Source organism: Trichoderma aggressivum (genome assembly GCF_033847375.1).
Source record: "Trichoderma aggressivum f. europaeum strain CBS 100526 chromosome Unknown scaffold_044, whole genome shotgun sequence".
Taxonomy (NCBI): Eukaryota; Fungi; Ascomycota; class Sordariomycetes; order Hypocreales; family Hypocreaceae; genus Trichoderma; species Trichoderma aggressivum.
In genome coordinates this window covers 63,223-82,302 of record NW_026946410.1, presented here as the reverse complement: position 1 = coordinate 82,302, position 19,080 = coordinate 63,223, and the positions used below count along the sequence as shown (strand labels likewise).

The 19,080-nt window shown below is 45.1% G+C and overlaps 6 protein-coding genes across 6 annotated transcripts; 3 read left to right on the top strand and 3 right to left on the bottom strand.

The window, feature by feature from the left end:
* Positions 1 to 1,270: 1,270 nt before the first annotated feature.
* Triagg1_8690 (uncharacterized protein) lies at positions 1,271 to 3,326 on the top strand (the record flags this gene model as incomplete). Its single annotated transcript, XM_062903564.1, has 4 exons — positions 1,271 to 1,273; positions 1,341 to 2,078; positions 2,135 to 2,666; positions 3,178 to 3,326. The coding sequence occupies 4 exons, from the start codon at positions 1,271 to 1,273 to the stop codon at positions 3,324 to 3,326; spliced, it is 1,422 nt and encodes a 473-aa protein (XP_062752326.1).
* Positions 3,327 to 6,632: 3,306 nt separating this feature from the next.
* Triagg1_8689 (CAZyme family GH10) lies at positions 6,633 to 7,896 on the top strand (the record flags this gene model as incomplete). The annotated part of the gene is made up of 4 exons (XM_062903563.1): positions 6,633 to 7,145; positions 7,220 to 7,454; positions 7,544 to 7,746; positions 7,804 to 7,896. The coding sequence occupies 4 exons, from the start codon at positions 6,633 to 6,635 to the stop codon at positions 7,894 to 7,896; spliced, it is 1,044 nt and encodes a 347-aa protein (XP_062752325.1).
* A 480-nt stretch (positions 7,897 to 8,376) lies between these two features.
* Positions 8,377 to 10,045, bottom strand: Triagg1_8688 (transcriptional regulator family: Fungal Specific TF; the record flags this gene model as incomplete). The annotated part of the gene is made up of 2 exons (XM_062903562.1): positions 8,377 to 9,512; positions 9,565 to 10,045. 2 exons carry the CDS (start codon positions 10,043 to 10,045, stop codon positions 8,377 to 8,379), a joined length of 1,617 nt encoding a protein of 538 aa, XP_062752324.1.
* A 462-nt stretch (positions 10,046 to 10,507) lies between these two features.
* Triagg1_8687 (uncharacterized protein) lies at positions 10,508 to 12,028 on the bottom strand (the record flags this gene model as incomplete). The annotated part of the gene is made up of 1 exon (XM_062903561.1): positions 10,508 to 12,028. The coding sequence occupies one exon, from the start codon at positions 12,026 to 12,028 to the stop codon at positions 10,508 to 10,510; it is 1,521 nt and encodes a 506-aa protein (XP_062752323.1).
* A 521-nt stretch (positions 12,029 to 12,549) lies between these two features.
* Positions 12,550 to 13,884, top strand: Triagg1_8686 (uncharacterized protein; the record flags this gene model as incomplete). The annotated part of the gene is made up of 3 exons (XM_062903559.1): positions 12,550 to 12,678; positions 12,730 to 12,856; positions 12,908 to 13,884. The coding sequence occupies 3 exons, from the start codon at positions 12,550 to 12,552 to the stop codon at positions 13,882 to 13,884; spliced, it is 1,233 nt and encodes a 410-aa protein (XP_062752322.1).
* A 191-nt stretch (positions 13,885 to 14,075) lies between these two features.
* On the bottom strand, positions 14,076 to 14,756 carry Triagg1_8685 (uncharacterized protein; the record flags this gene model as incomplete). The annotated part of the gene is made up of 1 exon (XM_062903558.1): positions 14,076 to 14,756. The coding sequence occupies one exon, from the start codon at positions 14,754 to 14,756 to the stop codon at positions 14,076 to 14,078; it is 681 nt and encodes a 226-aa protein (XP_062752321.1).
* Between the last annotated feature and the right edge of the window lie 4,324 nt (positions 14,757 to 19,080).

Here is a 19,080-nt window from a genome sequence, read left to right as displayed (position 1 = left end):
CTTCAGACTCTCTTCTCGTCTAGAGAACAGAGAAAAGCTTGGAGAAAGAGAAGATGGGTTACATCACTGAATTATTGCACTCAGCCATCCCTCTTATATCCAATGATCAAATCAATGACCCGTTTAACATAATTCTATTGCCTATTCCCCAGTTCTCTCATCGTCACAAAGTTTGTCTGTGGTGATAGCAGGACGTCATAAATTCTCGCTTTGCTGCAGTATCGCTGCAGATAAGCATAAGCACTAATTATTGTAACATACTATATCCTTAGTGATACATTTGTAACATACCATATCTTTAGTGATACATTTGTAATACTACAGAATAATCGCAGAGTGGGCGGTAAGAGACACATATGAAATACTTTACCTTCCTCAATTATTAATTATCCTATATTGCTCCCATATTCATAATAACATAGCACGGCAGATAAGGATAAGAATTAACATATTTGGCAAATACTATCTTTAGAGATATGTGAATAATACTATAGAATGATCGCAGAGTTGGCGATAAGAGAGACAAATGAAATGCTTCACCTTCCCAATTTATTAATGTCCTATGTTGCTCCTATAACTGTTATACTGATATATCACTGCTTCCTTTATACATAGGGTCTTTGCTGTAATACTCGATGGGGATTCCAGATTAAGACTAACCTACCCAATTATATAAATTTAGGGAAAGTCTATTGGGTATTCCATTAATGCTAATCTGTAGTGTTAAAAAAAATTGTGCTTTGTGGTTTAGTAGCCATAAGCATGCAGAGTCATTCATATTGGTTATTTTTATGTATTTATATATAAAGAAAATATTATAAAATATCTCTTATACAGCAGTGTGGCGGCGGAACAAATCAGATTTATTATATATATGTTTCATTTTCCTCCTCTTACGTAGGATTCCTTACGACCCATTAGGATTCAAACCCCGTTCATTCAGCCGGTCAAAGTCGCATATATATCTGCCTTCTTTGTCTTTGCTCCGTAGTGAGAGCGCAAGTGCATTGGGGCCCCCAACCTCCGCACCTTAGCTATCTTCTTCTTGCTCAATACTCTTGGTCTCTCGGTATAGCCAAGGGCGTTTGTTGAAAGCAATGATTCTTCTTACTGTTGTGGTCTTAGGTGTAACTTACCTTGCCTACCGATGTCTCTATCCAAAGCCAATCCCGGGAATTCCTCATAATACTGCAGCAGCTCGCTCATGCCTTGGCGATATACCTGACCTAGCACGAGAGATAGCGTCGACCCCAGATTCTGATTTTCAAACATGGTGTGTCAAGCAGACTGAGAAATTAAAATCGCCGCTATGTCAAGTCTTCTTGAGCCCCTTTTCCAAGCCCCTCCTTCTGCTGGCGGATTTTGACGAGGCACGAGACCTCGCGTTACGTCGCACAGAAGATTTCGACCGTGGGGCTTTTGTCTCTGACAGCTTCGGGGCGTTCGGAGAATTCCACGCCCGTTTCGATACCGGCCGGCAGTTCAAAGCAAACCGACGCTGGCTACAGGACTTGATGACTCCGAGCTTCCTGAATGGTTTCCTAGCGCCATCTACATATGCCTTGGTTTTACAATTGGTGGAATTGTGGCGAAACAAGACCCGCCTCGCCGGGGACAGGCCATTTAGCGCTAGTGCCGATCTTGATCGTGCCAACTTTGACATTATGATGCGTCTGTTCTTTGGTGAGCATTTCGGGTCCTCGTCATTAGACTCTCAGATCGGCCTTCTATCCATTGAAAACTCTCCGGATACTGGATTGCATGGAGAAGCAGTTTTTTCCGAGGCTGCCATCCATCAGATTTTCTATGCGCTTCATGATGCAGGACGCACTGTGACCCAGATAATGACATCGTTGTGGCCAAAATTGACCCTTCGTTGGATTCCCTGGACTGCTGGATATAGAAGAATACAGTCAGCAAAGAAACGTTTAGTCTGCGAGCAGGTCCCCAAGGCCATAGAGCGAGTGCGTTCGGGCGAGAAATCAGCTGGGATTGATTATATACTATCGCGAGAACAAGCTGCCGCAGAGCAGGAAGGTCGGAAACCTGATTTTGACAATGAAATGATTATCAACGAGGTGAGATAAAGCAATTGACCGGTACTGAAGGAATCGTTCTCCTAACGAGATTCTAGTTCTTTGGCATTGCCTATGCCGGGATGGATACCACAGAAGCCAACATCTCCTGGGCTCTGAAGTTTATAACAAAAGATTCCAACGTCCAGGAAAATCTTCGCCACGCGCTTCACTCTGCTTATCCCTCGGCTGTCCAGGAGAATCGACTTCCGACCGTCGCGGAGTTTTCCCGCACTGCTAGTGTGCCGTATCTCGATGCTTTATTGGAAGAAACGCTCCGCCTCCACCCCGTTCTTAGCGCCCGCGATGCAACCCGTGATACGGAGATCCTTGGCCACCGCGTCCCCAAGGGAAGCACGGTTCTCCTTCTCCCCAATGGACCTAGTTTCCTGTCCCCACCCTTTGCTATAGACGCGAGTCAGAGAAGCGCTACCACCCGCGTACTAAAGCCCTCACCGAAATGGAATCAAACAGACATGAGATCGTTCAACCCTGAACGCTGGCTGGTTTGTAATCCGCAGGGTGACATCGGGTTTGACGCAACTGCAGGGCCACAGTCAGCGTTTGGTCATGGAGTCAGGGCATGTTGGGGTAGACGAGAGGCGTATATTAGGATGAAAATCGCTCTGACTTTGCTAGTATGGAGTTTTGACTTTTTGGAAGTGCCTGAATCATTAAGTAGCATGTCGGCACTACCTGTGTTTGTTCACAAGCCGAAGGAGATCTTTATTCGGCTGAGACCTCGACTGTGATATGGTTTTATTTAAAATGCTAGAGTAAAGATAGTTAAGAAAAGGGTTCATTAAAGGTAACTTTGTGAAACTGGTAATCTAATACCTACAAGAGAGTCTTCCTATTTTCACCGTAGCATTTTGCCATTGTCACCGTAATAGCCTGTGTCCATATTAAATGTAATACACACACGCCACTGTTCCCAATCAACCACACCTAATTACAGTGCAACGCCGAGGCGCATTGTGTAGTTTACAACATTAAACAAAACGATAGTATCGCAATTTCTTTATATCATCAATGAGAACTATCAGAGGATGATCGCAAAGATCTACAGAAGCCTCTTCTACGATAAGGCTAACTACGATAGTTGCTGCCGCGTTGGAGGCCGACCCCGAGACTAACCCTAAGACTGACCCCATGGCCGGGTTTAAGGCGGAGAAATTTGAGGCTATTGAAGTTATTCCGCTCTCCCAACCTAGCACTAATAAGCTGCATGATGAATCAACTGGCTTGTGAGAAGTGTTAATATTGAATTGCAAGTGCTAGGATTATATCTTTTGGAGGAATTAGCATGGATTGATAATTCTTATATAATATTTTTCCCCACTGTGCTACCCTGTATTTTGGTAATCAAGTATGGTAATTGTGATTAAGGAGGTAAATGCAGCTTGTGATATGCAGCACTATGGCGAAAATAGCAAAATGCTGCGGTGAAAATAGGAAGACTCATGTAGAAATTCAATTAAAGTATAATAACCCTGCGCATAGGGCTGTGTGAGACATTGTAGTAATACACTCACTATCTATGTTACTCTCGTTGGCTTTATGTGTCACTTGTGAGCTAAACTCTTCGCAGTGCTTATGCCTGTAAGGACGATATTATTCCAGCAACTTTGTATTATATGTATTATAGTGTTGAAAATACATATAGTAACGCCGAGGTATGAAAGAAAATGTGTAAAGATTTATTATCAAAAGAAGACTCAAAGACATGTATATTTATAGGTCCCCATGTCTTTAAACTCTGGAAATACGCAAATATCTGCTGACTTCAGACATAATCGCGGTCGCTTTAAGTTTAGATCAACGAAACAGCGATATTTGACTCTGCATTGCCATTCTACTACTTTTCTTTGGAAATACTAGCATGCACAGCGCCAGGTTCCAGTGCCAAAACAAGATGCGAAAAGAAGTCATCTATTCAATTGTTTGCCCAGTACATAGTACCTGCCTCAAGCATTTGTTACTGTCACTACTTTCTGCTACTATCACTACATGTTTATAACATCTACTACTATAGCCGTATCCATTTATTGTCTGGCACTGTCACTCACTGCCTAAGTCGGTAGTTGTTTTGTCTAAGATATAGGATGCGGAATACCATAGGTAGTTTGGGTATTGGCTAGCATTTCCCCTTAAGCCCCACCCCTTGGAATTGGGTAGGTGTCACTTATTATTTAGACGTGATCTTCGCAACAATGCCTGGAGTCAATTTCACTGTATTGAGGACAATTTTGGCGATAGAAGCAGATGAGCTTGAAAATACTGATGATCCGGTGGGGATAATACGTACAAAAAACCTCTCGTATACCGGTATCTATATGGTCTCTCTCAACAATGCCAACTTCTTGAATGCATCGGCCTCCAGAACAATAACGTGTAGGGGGAGAATTAGGCCGCCAGTACCACAACCTACCAGAGATACGAGGTGTCTTTTGGCTTGCTACTGCAACGTGAAGGCCAATATTACAGAGGTTGCGAGCACGATGATCTGGAAGATGGCATGGTCGAAAGCCTTGCAACCTCAATGAGGCTCATTTTTGACCCCTGTATCTACTCTCCCTTTGATGATCTCACATGGTCAGACTCCAAGGTAGAAAGGTTGTCAGTATTTTTCTGGGCTACCAAACATGATTACACGCAATGAAAGCGATAATGCATCAAATCTCAACATGCTGGTAGAAACCCAGGCTAACCGAATGTTCCTCACAGACTCTCACACCAGTCCAGTAATATGTCTTGGCTATTATGTGTAAGATGGGTGGATTATTGACTCTGTAGTCTCCAAATACATTAAGATCCCGTCGGATCGCGTTATCAAGGTCCAGCATATCAGGCGAAGTAACCTCATAGTTGCTAGTGAGCAGAAGCATGTGTAGGTAGCATCATAACGGCCACACGAATGAAGATCTGTCATCAAGTAATATTCTCTTTGATGAAAAAGAATCTGCCAGCCTCATTAATCTTGATTCTTGTCGGCGCAATAAAGGGAGGTTAAAGTTTCAAAACACCAGGTACTGGTTCATGTACTCAGAAAGGCGCGGATTAACTCGACTCAAACGTGTCTAATAATACTGGCCAGCCGGCTATACAAGTAGTGTTTCATTTAGTATGAGTATAATACCTAAGTGGCCATATGAGACTAGGTGGAGAGTAGGATGGAACAGGCCGCTGCATCACATAGTCACTACTTAGTGTGCTATTTATACATCGAGAAATAAGAGAAGTGGAGGAGGTATGGGCGGAAGAGGTATGATTTTACACATAGGTAGTTAATGTTCAATACATAGCACTCACAAGTCTAGATTCTAATGCTTTGATATCAAAATTCCCTGATATCAAAATTCCCTAGGTGTGCTGACAATTTTATTCGTCGTTGCTCCAAAGTATGTCTTAGCCTGGTTACTACACAGTTATTAAACTGCGCCGATGTTACTATACGGGAGGATGATATTAAAGGTGTTTCCCCCTGTTTACTCCAATGGAGTGCTTGATTCACGTCAGATGACCATCAATATTCAATGCTCGGTCTAATCTTATTGTACAGCCGGTAAGGGTACCCGGTAGTCTGAGTGATAATTGTATCTTGACCTTGTAGAAACAACTTATTGTGCTGGTGCCCCACGTATTCCGCTCATTTGGCCCATGACCCTCAACATATAGAAAGATTTGATAATCTCACGGTAGTGTCTATGTAGTTGCGGGAAGGGATCTACACTTCTTCAGGCTTTACACAGGGTAGGATGTCCAAGGTCAATTAATTTGTTGAGGCTTCAATGAGGCTATTATAGAATGTGATCAATTTTGCCATTTCAATCCGGGTATTCAAAATACCTAGTATTTATGGTTAATAAATCTCCGAGTTACGCATGCTGTGTGGTTTATTGATATGCCAAGCTATGTAACCCCGCAGGGATGATTAATAAAAACAAAAAGTACGACGGTGTAACCCTAGCGAATCGTATGTTTAAAAGATATTCTTGGCACTACGGTTAATTCAGTTGTCCTGTATTGACTTCTTTACGCGGTTGATTACGGCAGAATATTTCCCTGGGGGTTCATAGGCGGAAAGGTTGAACAAGCATTTAGAGTCGTTGCTGGGGCTAATCTTGGACCCTTTTACTTCTGCCAAGGTAAGGTTAAACTGCTGCTATTATAAAGCGAACACTTCAGTCTCTGCTCCATTTCTCAATAGGAGAGTTACAGTAACATTTTATCTTTACCCGGGGCGGCTATAGAAGAGGTTCACATATCCGAAGATGATGAAATATCCGCAAGCTCCTCATATTACATACAATGGTAAAGATTTGTATCAAAATTGCCGATGTACTTGCGGCTATAAATTGTTGCGACCCCCGCTGTTGAGATAGGTCATACTATAGTATTCCATTCCAACAAATCCAGAGAGTAACATATAGCGAAAGACGGCCAGTGAGGTACCATTGTTCTACGAAACCAGGTATATTGCGTGGTAATTACAATGTTGAAGCTCTTTATTTTTCTACTGACTCTATGGGATAGAACCAGCAGATATCAGGAAATATGAAAGCAAATGTAATGTTTTGCCTTCTGGCGCCTCTGGTAGCCGCTCTCCCGACCGAATTCATCCAATTGGAACCTGAACTTGCCGCACGCCGCGTTAATATCACTGAGAGAATTGCTGATTTAGAGGATCGACAAGCCTCCGTGAGCATTGATCAACTCTTCAAAAGGAAGGGCAAAGTTTATTTCGGCACTGCGACTGACCGTGGCCTACTCCAACGAGAACGAAACGCAGCCATTATCCAGGCTAATCTTGGTCAAGTGACGCCAGAGAATAGCATGAAATGGCAGTCTCTTGAGTCTAACCAAGGCCAGTATAACTGGGGAGATGCGGATTACCTCGTTAACTTCGCCCAACAAAACGGGAAGACGATCCGTGGACATACTCTCATATGGCACTCACAACTACCTAACTGGGTCAATAATATCAATAATGCAGATACCTTGCGCCAAGCTATCCGTACTCATGTTCTCACTGTTGTTGGGAGATATAAAGGAAAGATTCGCGCTTGGGTAAGTTATGAAATCTCAATTCGTTCCTTTTAGTGGGTGGCTGCTAAATTTGTGTAACTTTATCCTATCAATAGGATGTAGTAAACGAGATTTTCAACGAGGATGGAACACTACGCTCTTCTGTGTTTTCTAGACTGCTTGGCGAAGAGTTCGTTTCGATTGCCTTTCGTGCTGCTCGAGAAGCTGATCCGTCTTGTCGTCTCTACATCAACGATTACAATCTCGACGTTGCCGGGTCTAGTAAAGTCAACTTAATGAGATACTACGTGGATAAATGGATCTCTCAGGGAGTACCAATTGACGGCATCGGTTAGCCAGCAATGCCCAACCCCCTTTGACCTCATTCCCGCGGTTAAGAGCTCAGAATATTTGGAACTAACATACGGGACTTTGTACAGGAACTCAAACCCACATCGGTGCTGGAGGAGGTGCCTCTGTACAAGCTGCACTTCAGCAGCTAGCTACAGCGCCCGTCACCGAACTGGCCATTACTGAACTTGACATCGTGGGAGCACCATCAAACGATTACAGCGCAGTTGTTCGAGGATGTTTGAACGTTGCTAAGTGCTTGGGGATCACTGTGTGGGGTATTAGCGACAAGGTGAGTACATCGCACTTTTACCATTTTAAATAGAAAACCTCCTTGACGTATTCATAGGATTCGTGGCGTTCAGGCTCCAGTCCCCTTCTGTTCGACAGCAACTTCAATCCTAAAGCAGCGTACAACAGTATTGTAAGCATTTTACAATAGACTATCTGCATACGGTAAAGGGACGGAGAAGCGTGCGTCAGAAGCTCGGCATATAAAAAAGATTACCACATGTGAAATCCAAGTTGCATTGTAAATGCATAGAAATATACATCAGCTACAGGTCTACACTTATCCCTTCGATATGAGATACTCTTATATTGCTTCCGCTTTCTCAGTTCTCTTCAGCCATTTCCTTGTTGATTATGGTTTGTTCTTCTGTACACACTATGCGAACCTTTCAGTTGTCTCCGTGGGGCATCCTCTAATTGCTAAACGTTCCAAAGCGCAAACTACGTAGCCAAGGTCAAACGGTGGTTACTCTCTGCCACAGATGAACGTCTCTCGAATTTTGCTTCCTCTGCATTTGCCTTGAATTCAACCGCCAGGGGGCAGAATATGAGAAATAACGCCTTCATTCGTGATTCGTTAAATACCATTACGCTCGTAGATCCTCATTGAAGTACATCAAGACATCATCCATTACGACAGTGCGAGCTGCCAGCCCCGTTGTCGAACGATATCCCTCCAATCGACCCTTTCTGTCTCACTGGATTCATCCCTCTTCTTCCAAACATCTTCCAAGACCTCCCTACAAGCATTAACATTCCTAAATTGCCTCCATTTGTTCATGGTGCAAAGTCTGCTCCTAATGCACTCGATATGCCTTACATCCTCTGCCTCCCCACCAGCAATAAAAAGAGGGAAAAGCAACGAACACTCGGCCAGAGATCCCTCTGGTACTTTTTGCGCAATGTCGCATACCGACTCAACATATACCGAGATGCCTTCTGGTAGTATCTCAGCTGCACGCTGTGGGAAGTATTGGCGTACGACACGATCGAGGTATATAAGGCTTGCACTTCGATATGTTTCGCTAAGGAAAGCAAGCGGCGTGTTGGCGGAAAAGGCTGGACATTTCCATTCTCGAAGTCCAATAGCGATATTGTGAGCTCGTTGAAGTGGTGCATGGTAGTTGCAATCCAAGCGTAGTTTTTCGAAGATGAGGGCAAACTCGACTTCTTTTAAAGTCAAGTCACCGCCAACGGACGCCTTGTATTCCGCGCAATCAGCGTTCAAAACACTAATTTCAGATATCAATAGCATAATCTTGGACGCAAAAGCAAAGTAGGGATCCGCCATGGCATCGTCTGCAGACATCCAATAATCGCCCGTAATCAGTGGCCTCCTGTCCAGTGAAACGCTCATCAGGATGTCATGATAGGCAAAGTTCCTCACGAGCCACCTTCTTTCAACCGACTTTAGCCAGTAGTCGCTCAAAACAGACCGCGACGATTGTAGCGGGCCTACTTGCATATCGGAACCCTTGGACTGCAAAGCCGCTGCGGCACCTGCCAGATGGTGTGCCCAACTACTGCTGGTTGCGTCTGAAATAGTCTCCATTGAGCACATGGCCATAGCTACAGCTAGACACATTTCCCCATTAAGACTACCTTCATGAAGGGCAGCGCTAAGGTTGGATAGCACCCGCCCACGATACTGCAGAGATGCATCGTGAAAATTGGGGTCTCGAAGGGCAAGGTGGGCCGATGACCATGCAGCCATTGCATCAAGGAGGGCAGGACAATCGAATGCCATTGGCAATAAGACTAGGTCCACTATTAGAAAGTAATGTCTAGAAAATGAAAACAACGACTGAAATGAACTAACCGGATAAGAAACAGTTGTTTTCTGCGGTTGCGGATAGCATGATAGCGAGAGTGGAAGTGTAATACCGCATCATGGCTCTTCGACTGGAGCTCCAATCATAACCAACCGGGCTGTCAAGACGCACAAGATCCAGAGGCTCAGAAATCTTGGTCAGCCTCAACACTTCGGAGATGTGATCGCTCTGTAAAATAATAGAGCGTTGAGAGGCCCAGTCCGGTTGTGCCTGGGAATCCCCAGAATCCTCCCCCGCAGCATCCTCACTCCAGGCACTTGACAGCTGCCGGGGCTTCTCATGCTTGCAAACAAGGTTAAGTCGTGAGCAGTGCCCGCATATGGGCAAACCCTGGTCGCACTTCTTCTTGCGCTGGCGACAGGTCAAGCAGCCGCGGCGCTGTCGCGTGTAGCCGCCCTTTTTCGTCGATTTGCGTTGCGTGACCTGCGGTTGTGGAGTGGGCTCTAGCGGAACGGCCAAAGTTGACATGGTGACGAGTCGTATGTCGGCGTGATGGGCGCTACAGGCGGCAAGAGATTCCAATGTGGGACGTTGTGCAATACAATATACTCGTACACTGCGAGTAGATGGGATGAGAAGCTCAAAAGGAAGTGAAGTAGTAAGAGAGCGGAGATCCTGAGTCTCGAAAAGAGTTCATGCACGGCGTTAATGGCGGCACGAGATTGCTATCTTACTAGCGGACGATTTGAAGATAGCGATTGGGCGTCTATTGGCTGGAAAGAGGTTGGAGCGAGTCATGGGCAAATGTGGGCCAAGAGCGCGGGGAATCACAAACTTGGGGACGTTTAGAGGTTGTTGGAAATATCCATACTTTGTGAGAGGCACACTACTAAGCACTCGCAGAGGAGAGATGGGTAACCACAAGGGAAATTTAGAATGCATTATCTAACCGAAAACGTATAGAAGGAAATGTTTGTTCTAGTCCAAACGTCAATGGACGGACTCGCCTTCGTAGTTGTCCAACCTAGGCCCAGTAAAGGTTTTCCGCAGGTTGGCAACCCATGCAAGGGTTGTCACTGCCAGTCCAACAGCCATAACTACAATCAGATAGTTCATGGAGCTAGCTGTGACAGGATAACCCACGGGAAAGCAGAAACAGACTGAGAAGAAAATGACAAACAGGGTGGCAACTGCGTTGGTAATATAGCCAAACTTGCCCAGAGAAAAGGCTCGCTCGGGAAGAATGCCGCGGCCTCGGAACAAGAGAGCAGCCTGAGGTAATGCAACAGTGATGTTGAGCGCAAATAGGGTGAGGTTGATGAAACTGCTGTAGGCCGTAGATGATGCAACATAGAGGACCCCGATAATGATCTGCAAGACCAGCATGACCGCGGTGGCGCGAACAGGACTTGCCCAGCTGAGGCGAGAGATGAAGCTGGAGTAGGGCACCCCGCCGTCGCGGGAAAGAGACCAAATTGTTCGCCCCGCGAAAATGAAGAGGTTGAGGACGATATCGTAGAACATGACCATATAATACACGGCCCAGATGGTTGTAGCCACTTTTGAGTTCAGCGCTTGGTTGTATACCTCCAAAATCGGAACCCCGGATTCGATCAGGGCCTGAAGATCCGTAATAACAAACATGAGCGCAACGTTCCATGCAAGGACTGTGACGACACCCAAAACCATGGTGGTAATGATGGCAATAGGGACATTTCGGCTCGGGTTAGGTACTTCTTCAGAGACGTGGGTAGCGGCGTCAACTCCAGAATATGCCCATAAGCAGCCTGTAATGCCAATGAAGATGGCCCATCCATCTGGCCATCCGCTGACATTCTGATAGTCTCTAAAAACGAAATCCGCGCTTTGTTTGACATCCTTGACAGCGAGCAATGTTACCAGGGAGGCGACGAACCCAGCAAGAGAAAGTACTAGAATGGTCACGCCCAGCTTGCCTATAGCGTCGGGGAATCGAGACGTCACAACAAAGGCAATGATACAGAGAAAAATATGCAATAGATATGTATGCCAAGCCTGTATTTCGTAGGCCTCGTTCCAAAGACTAACGACGTCGAGGATAGAGCCGGCGACAAAGAGATTGCACGACACCGTCGCCGCCATGATATAAATCACAGAAGTCCATCCCGTAAAGAACGCGGCGACTCGACGTGTAGACGGCGGAAAAGTCATGTAGACAATATGATATTGGCCACCAGCAGATGGGAATGCAGAAGCAAGCTCTGCGAAGCCAATGTTGATGACGACCATAACCACTGCGGCAGCAATGAGGCCGTAGATGAGGCCTGGGCCACCACCGCATGAAAGCGGGACGGCGACACCAGAGGCGAATGCTACCCATGAGTTCATGGTAGTGAAGCCGAATGCGATGACCGAAAGGAGGGAGAACCGCTTCTTGAGGTGTTCGTCGGGATGCATGTATGGCGACTTGTCTTCCACGTGTGACTGGGAAATGGACGCGGTGTCCGGGATGTGAGATTTATCTGGAGCCATATCGGAGAATGGTTTGTACTCTTTGGCTTCTATTAGAATAATGAATTTTGTAGAAGAGTAAAGATGATGAAAAAGGATTGGTGAGAAAGGGAGAAAGAGAACGGAAAGTTGGAGACGTTATGACCAACAACTGGTCTGACTTAGGTATGTCAAGATACAGTCTGCGAGAGCCATCCTATATAACATCGCGCTGCGGAGGTGCATTGGAGGTGTTAATCTGGGAAACACTCATCGCGGTGAGAGTCGATATTCTGAGTACGACGCACTGATAACGACACAACCTGGAGGTGGGTCGGGCTAGACGGCTCTTCTTGGCCGATCTCGGGCTTTGTTGAAACGCATCTCACTTAGACAACATCCCCGCCATTAACGCCGGGTGCGGGGATTGTGGGGGAGGCGAACCCGGAAACTCAGATAGAGCGGCCTTATATAATAGAGATGTTAAAGGCCAAATTCGCAGGATATGGTGTTTCTTATCACACCTTTCTTTACGAGCATCCTTGAGCAAGTCTTATCTAAGAATGAAGTTTGTGTCGTTGTTACATCTCCTATCCTTTATCAGTTCAGGTTATGCCTGCGGCGATCATCACGATGAGAAGGAATGGAGTAACGAAGAATTAGCAGAGTTGGAGGCGAAATGGGGGCACGAGGTATGTACTGAGTCAAACTGGATGTTAAGAACTTTTAATCACACGGGATAGTGGTCGTTCAATGGCATCGGGTCATTTGCTCACCTGGACTATGTCAAATGTCTCACAAACCCTCAAGAGAAATATGATATTGCCATCATCGGAGCGCCCTTTGATAACGCCGTTTCTTTCAGACCAGGTGAGAGTTTTCACATTGTTTGTGCGATGAATCTTACTCATTCTTTATCAGGCGCCCGATTTGGCCCTAGAGCTATTAGACAAGCGTCTTCGCGCCAGACTTCGTTACGCGCATTCAACCCTCGTGCCAACATCAACCCGTATCAAAATTGGGCAAAGATTGTCGATTGCGGAGATATTCCCATAACACCCTTTGATAATAATATTGCAATAGAGCAAATGACACAGGCATTCAAGAATCTTGGCAGAGGTCGGCCTATAAGCTCCTTGAGTCAAGGTAAACCGAAGCTCATCACTCTTGGTGGTGATCACAGTTTAGCGCTTCCCGCTTTAAGGTCCTTGAATGAGATTTATGGCAAGCCTGTTCGTGTGCTTCACTTTGACGGTATGTGTATCCCCCATAATCTCCAAAATAATGAGCAAACGCTAAAAAAAAACACGACAGCTCATCTGGACACTTGGGATCCTGCTGCATACCCATCCGCCTGGGGCTCAACGCACTTCACACATGGTTCAATGTTCTGGATGGCTAACCAAGAAGGTCTGCTATCTAATTCCTCAACCGGCCAATCTGTTCATGCTGGCCTACGCACCCGTCTCAGCGGAACGGATTGGGCAGATCACGAGTCCGATACCGCCCAGAACTGGGTTCGCTTTGCCGCTGACGAAATTGATGATATTGGCACCAAAGGTATCATTGATGGTATCATGTCGGTGTTAGGAACTGAAGACCCTGTCTATCTGTCGGTTGACATCGACGTATTGGATGTTGCTTTCGCACCTGGTACTGGAACCCCAGAGCCCGGTGGTTGGACTACCCGAGAGCTTATCAGGATTTTGAGAGGCATCGAGGGCTTGAATATTGTTGGTGCTGACATAGTCGAAGTTAGTCCGGCATACCAGGGAAGAGGTGAAGAGACCGCATTAGCAGCAGCACAAGTCGTCTATGAGATCTTAAGCTCCATTGTTAAGAAAGGATTGGAGAATGGGGTTAATAAAAAAGGGGAGAATGGAAGAGATGAGTTGTAGCAAAAGACTAAATAACAATGTACCTTACTGTTACAAACAGGCTTTTATAATATGCTATTGCCACAAAAGAAACATTGCCTTGCCAAGTATAACCATGAAACAAAATAAACTGCAAGTTGATCTCCATAGGAGAGTATAAATGCAGATAAATCCACATGTTTACTCCACACGTAAAGATCATGAGAGGGATGCTATATAATTAGATCATCTATCGGATACTGATATTTGCTGGCATCCAGAAAGTAGCGGCTCTTTTCTTCATGAAATTGGCCATAGAGTCTCCGAACAAATAGGTTGAGAATCGAGTCATACAAACTCTGAATGGTACGGTCCTTTTCCCACCAGTGGTGACGGACAAACACACCGCGGCATTTGTCGTTCCCGATGTATGGCGCTCCATTCCCTTGATCGCAGGGAATGGTGCGTAATTCTTCCGGTCCGTTGTAATCATAACGAAGGTGATATCCGAATGCCGCTTGCTCATGTGCCCATTCTTTTAACCAACGATCGCACCCGGGGTAGCGATCGCCAGTCGGGCAGTTTTCCCAGGCATCGAACATTTTTTGTGTACGATTGCTCTGTTGTGCAATAATGAACCCGGTATTCCAAAGCAGTCGGCCCTTGTCATCTTTGTTGTAGTTCTCGTCAGGATCCTCAGCCATGGCGACAAGCGTCCGTGGCGTTATGTTCCAAAAACTCATCAACCATTCAAGTGGGAGATGAGGGTGAACAAACTCAGCATCTGCGTCGAGAAAAACTACAACATGGTGGGATTTGAGAGCTTCTTTTATCATAGGGACTTTCACCCAGGTACCGTGACGATCGTTGTAATTAGGGGCTCGCACGAGTCGGTAGTCGTATCCATGGATCATTGCTGCGGCGGAATCTCTTTGTTAATATGGACTGAAGAATGAAAAACAAATAGATAAGGTATACCATACAATAGAGATAATGATTCATAAATCCCGCAGTCCGACCTGTTATCTTGGACAGGTCTGGCTTCTCCTCATTCAAAATCTCGCCAGTGTTTGTATTCGGCCGACTATCGACGTCAAGGATAATGAGTTTCTTGCCGAATGTCTCTGTCCATCGATAGGAATGGCTTGGAATCTTGTAATACTCGCCATTGTCGGCAATAAATGATTTGGAAGCAATGTTGTGCAAGTATGGTCTCCATAGGTGTTTCGCTAGGTATGACATATCTGTCCAATTTGCAGGCGTTCCGTCTCCGAAGCATAATCTAATTGACCATAGTAAATCAGTTGCATTCTCATTTGGCATCATAATACTATCAGTGATGTTAAGAACTAAAAAGAGATGACTTACGGCGATGGCAAAGTCACGTCGGCTGTGTAGAGCGTGGCTGTATAGACGATAATTCCGTACACAAGTAAGAAGCTTACTACCGCCAGCGGTATTTTAAGCTGTCGCCATCTGTAGTGCCACTTTTCTCGGTCTGGAAACTTGAAAAGGGTGACCCCTCGAGCGACATGCCCTTCTATAATAGCTACTCTCCATCCGGCACGCATGTTAAGATGTAAATGTTGCCTGAATTCTCTTTTCCTTCTTGAGACGTACTGGCTGCTAGCGTGCAAATGTCTTACAGTATAACGTTTCGACAACTTCTACGAGATATTATATATAAGCCAAAGTGGCTTGCTTTTCTAGAGGCAGCGGCAAAGCCAATACGAGATACAACCTTACCATTCGAGTTGGTGGAGCAATTAACTGCAGTAAGGAATGTCGGTAAGAAGAGACTTGCAACCCTCCCATAGTCTTTCTTTCCAGTTTGATCCTTCACAACCAACACATAAGGTGTGATAACTTCAACATGAAAGATATGGACCAACAATATCCACCAATGAGTCTGCGCCTCTTTTGCACACGTAACTATGAACGTAATCCCCGTGGTCTTTGCTCCCTCACGCTAGGGATACATTGATATTAGCGCTTGGTTAAGTGAAACAGTAACCCGATAAACTTGTCAATACTATGCCGTAGTTGTAAATATTACTCAAAAAACGAGCTGGAACCTTTTTGGATATGCAGTGGAGTATCGAAATTCTCGTATTCATCTGGTATGCAATGCAGTTATGGAGTGGACGGCGACGACTTTTGTATTAGGGCTGCCTACAGGCGCCAGAATTGTTGACAAGCGGCGTTGTTATGCTTAACAAAGGTTGGTAAACAAATTATATTAGAGCACTTTGCCACAGCCGACATCACATTAGCAAATCAATAAGAAGCCGGCGAAATAATGATGAAAGAATAATGTACTAACCAAATGCTATTCGATGGTCACCTTTTAAGTTGCGTCCAAATTTACGGCGTGTGAGAGAACATGGACCAATTCCAGATATTCGTGAGCAGCAGCACCTAATGGGACCATCCCGTTGTCGTCTATCGTATCAATCTTAGTGCCATACCGCCTAAAACCATTGACAGTACAGAGTACCCACCAACATTTCCTGAGAGGAACAGTATTATATCCTTTGAACCCCCCCTTGTCATAAACGGTAATGCTGATCATGGAACCAATGGGTAGCCGTGATACCACCTGGAGATATCACTGGCCATATCGAGGACCTGCAGAGTGACATCATGTAGGCTGATTTAAGTTTTTTAACCGCTCATGGAGGTAATTTAGTTAACCATACAGTGTATTTAGATAGCCATGATCAGCCTTTAAATTCGGTACCGTTTCTACTTTGTAATCGTGAAGAGTGGCATCTGCTTTGTTCTCTGCTAGTAGGTAGTGATTAGTGATCTCACATAACCCTGCTTGGCTTCATGCGGTATCGCTCCCGTTTCTTTAGCTATTCTAGCCGGTAACATCAACTCTGTTTTCAAGCAATCCCTACTCGACAGTTTTACGACCCACGTAGGAGTTTTTTCACAATGTAGTGATGGGTCAACAACGAGAGGTTGTTACACCAAAACCCCTTTCTGGAAGCAACTATAATTTCCACTTTCGTAATTCGGCACCGTCCGGACAGCGAGAATTCCTGTAACCGAGAGACCCGCCTATCTCTACTATGTCAGCTAACCATTGATACGAAAATCACTACGGAGTACGCCGCTGGCTAATCCATTGGCTAACCCGCTTAGGGTTCTGGTTCCCGTCTCCAAATTTACAGCTTATTTACTCGGTGGCGTGCAGTGGCCTCTCTTTATCTGGCCGCCTCTTGGTTGTTTTACGCCGCTGTGTACAGAGTACATGCTTATTATACAGGTGTGCTCTCCTAAGCATGGGTCACCGCCTTCACAGATGCACCCGTAAGATGCCCAGTACACTATAACCAAGGACCCCAGGAGGTGCTGCAATTGCTCGTCATTTGCTATCTAAGTTATTATTATAACATCATGCCGTCTTTCTGTATCCTTACCCCCTGGTATCATGAATAAAAACCACCAGCGCCCCCGGCAACCGGCGAACCTTTCCACTTTACAACGGTGATTTATTTGAGTCAGTCATAGAATTAGCTTCACCAATGAGAGTTGCACGGGAAAGCAAGTAAAGGAGGCTGATGTCGTAATTGAGGGTACTGCTCCCGGGTATGACAGGGGGATATATACTACATGCCGACGTGTTCAACCCTCTCTTACCAGAGCCACTTCAACATTTCGCATTTCGGCTAAGAAGCACGGGAAAAACTTTTATAGAAGCTTATTTTTAGACTCCCTGATATATCATTCCACGTACTTATCGTATCCACTGTTTGTAATCTTTGGCGGTGTATGAACCCTACCCGCTCATGCTAGAAGCGTTCTATATGAAGCTTGAGACCACCTAAGCGCACCACCAAGATTTGCATGGCAGTTACAATACCTCCTTTCCTTCCGTTACATTTGGTGTTACCAAATTGGACAGTAGTCATAGTACTTCCATACTTTGTGCGTCTTCTCTCCCTCCGACCTAATCATTGATCTACTTGGTGTTTGGTCACTCGTCGCTTGATCACCTTTTATAGTGGCCATTGTTCAGTTCCCAGTCACTGGTTAATAATAGTATGCTTTTTTCCGCTTCTTGAAGACGACATACAAGCTGTTGTGGGCTTTGCTGTTAAGCGCTGACAGCTGTGACCTCAATATTCGACTTTGTGCTATTGGGAACACGCTAGCAAGTCCGGTCTATTAAGGTGTTATTTCATAACAACCTACCTACACCATTTTCGGCGTCTAGATAACAGAGGTGAAGTAGGCTTGCAAAAAGAAAGTGGCCCATCGTCGTTATTGAATGTGGGGGAAAAGAGGGAACGAAGCCGCTGCAGCCGAGTTATGATCAGCATTTGCTGGGTGATCTATTTAACAAAAACGAACATCCAAGAATGGCAGATTGAGGTAATATTTTTGATACATAGTACACGCTATCAAGATATAAGTCAGATGTTATAACACTACGTGATAGACTGCTAGCATCTGCAGCAATTATTATACATCAACTACTTTGCTAATCAATAATGAGGGAAGGGGGGTAAAGATCGTGGGAGGCAGGCGCATTACCTTGTAATGAGGTTGAAATTGATGAGATTAACTGTCCAGCTGCCAAATCAAGTGACGGATATCGCTAGAGGGAAAAGAGGGTAAAGAGGAGACAGAGGGTAGGATCAACGAGGAATGCATTAAAAACTGTAATGGGAATCTAGTTACGCAATTTTAATCGACAATCAAGAAGAATATAAGCAATTTCACAAACGGTGATTCCGTTTGCGCCTGCTTTAACATCAAATTCTCGAACAGATGCCAGCGGAAGTTTTTTGGAGACCATGGAGCAAAATTATTATTATTCAACGTTGAGAGAGAAAGAGAACAACCCCGCCATAGCGTGAGTCTAAGAAATTAGTATTGTTGACCACATACTCTAGACAGCGCGATCAGTCTATGAATCTCAGTGTATCCTTCCTATAACGATCAGAAAGGCCTTAACTGGTAATCATTATTCAAAGTGTGCCAACAGTGTAGAGTAAGAGGAGCTTGAGATATCACACAGTCCACGGAGAATTATACACACAGGGCTAGAACTGTACGTATGGACTTGGCTCCAGTCCATTCTACTTACTCTCCTATTATTGACGTGCGAAACTAGGTCGGCCAAGTTGCCGTGCGATGGTAAGTTTGACGGTGTCAAAGAGAATCGGTTCCAAGAAACTTGTTACAATAATGAAGACGATGTTTGAGTAATGTTCAATTCCTTCG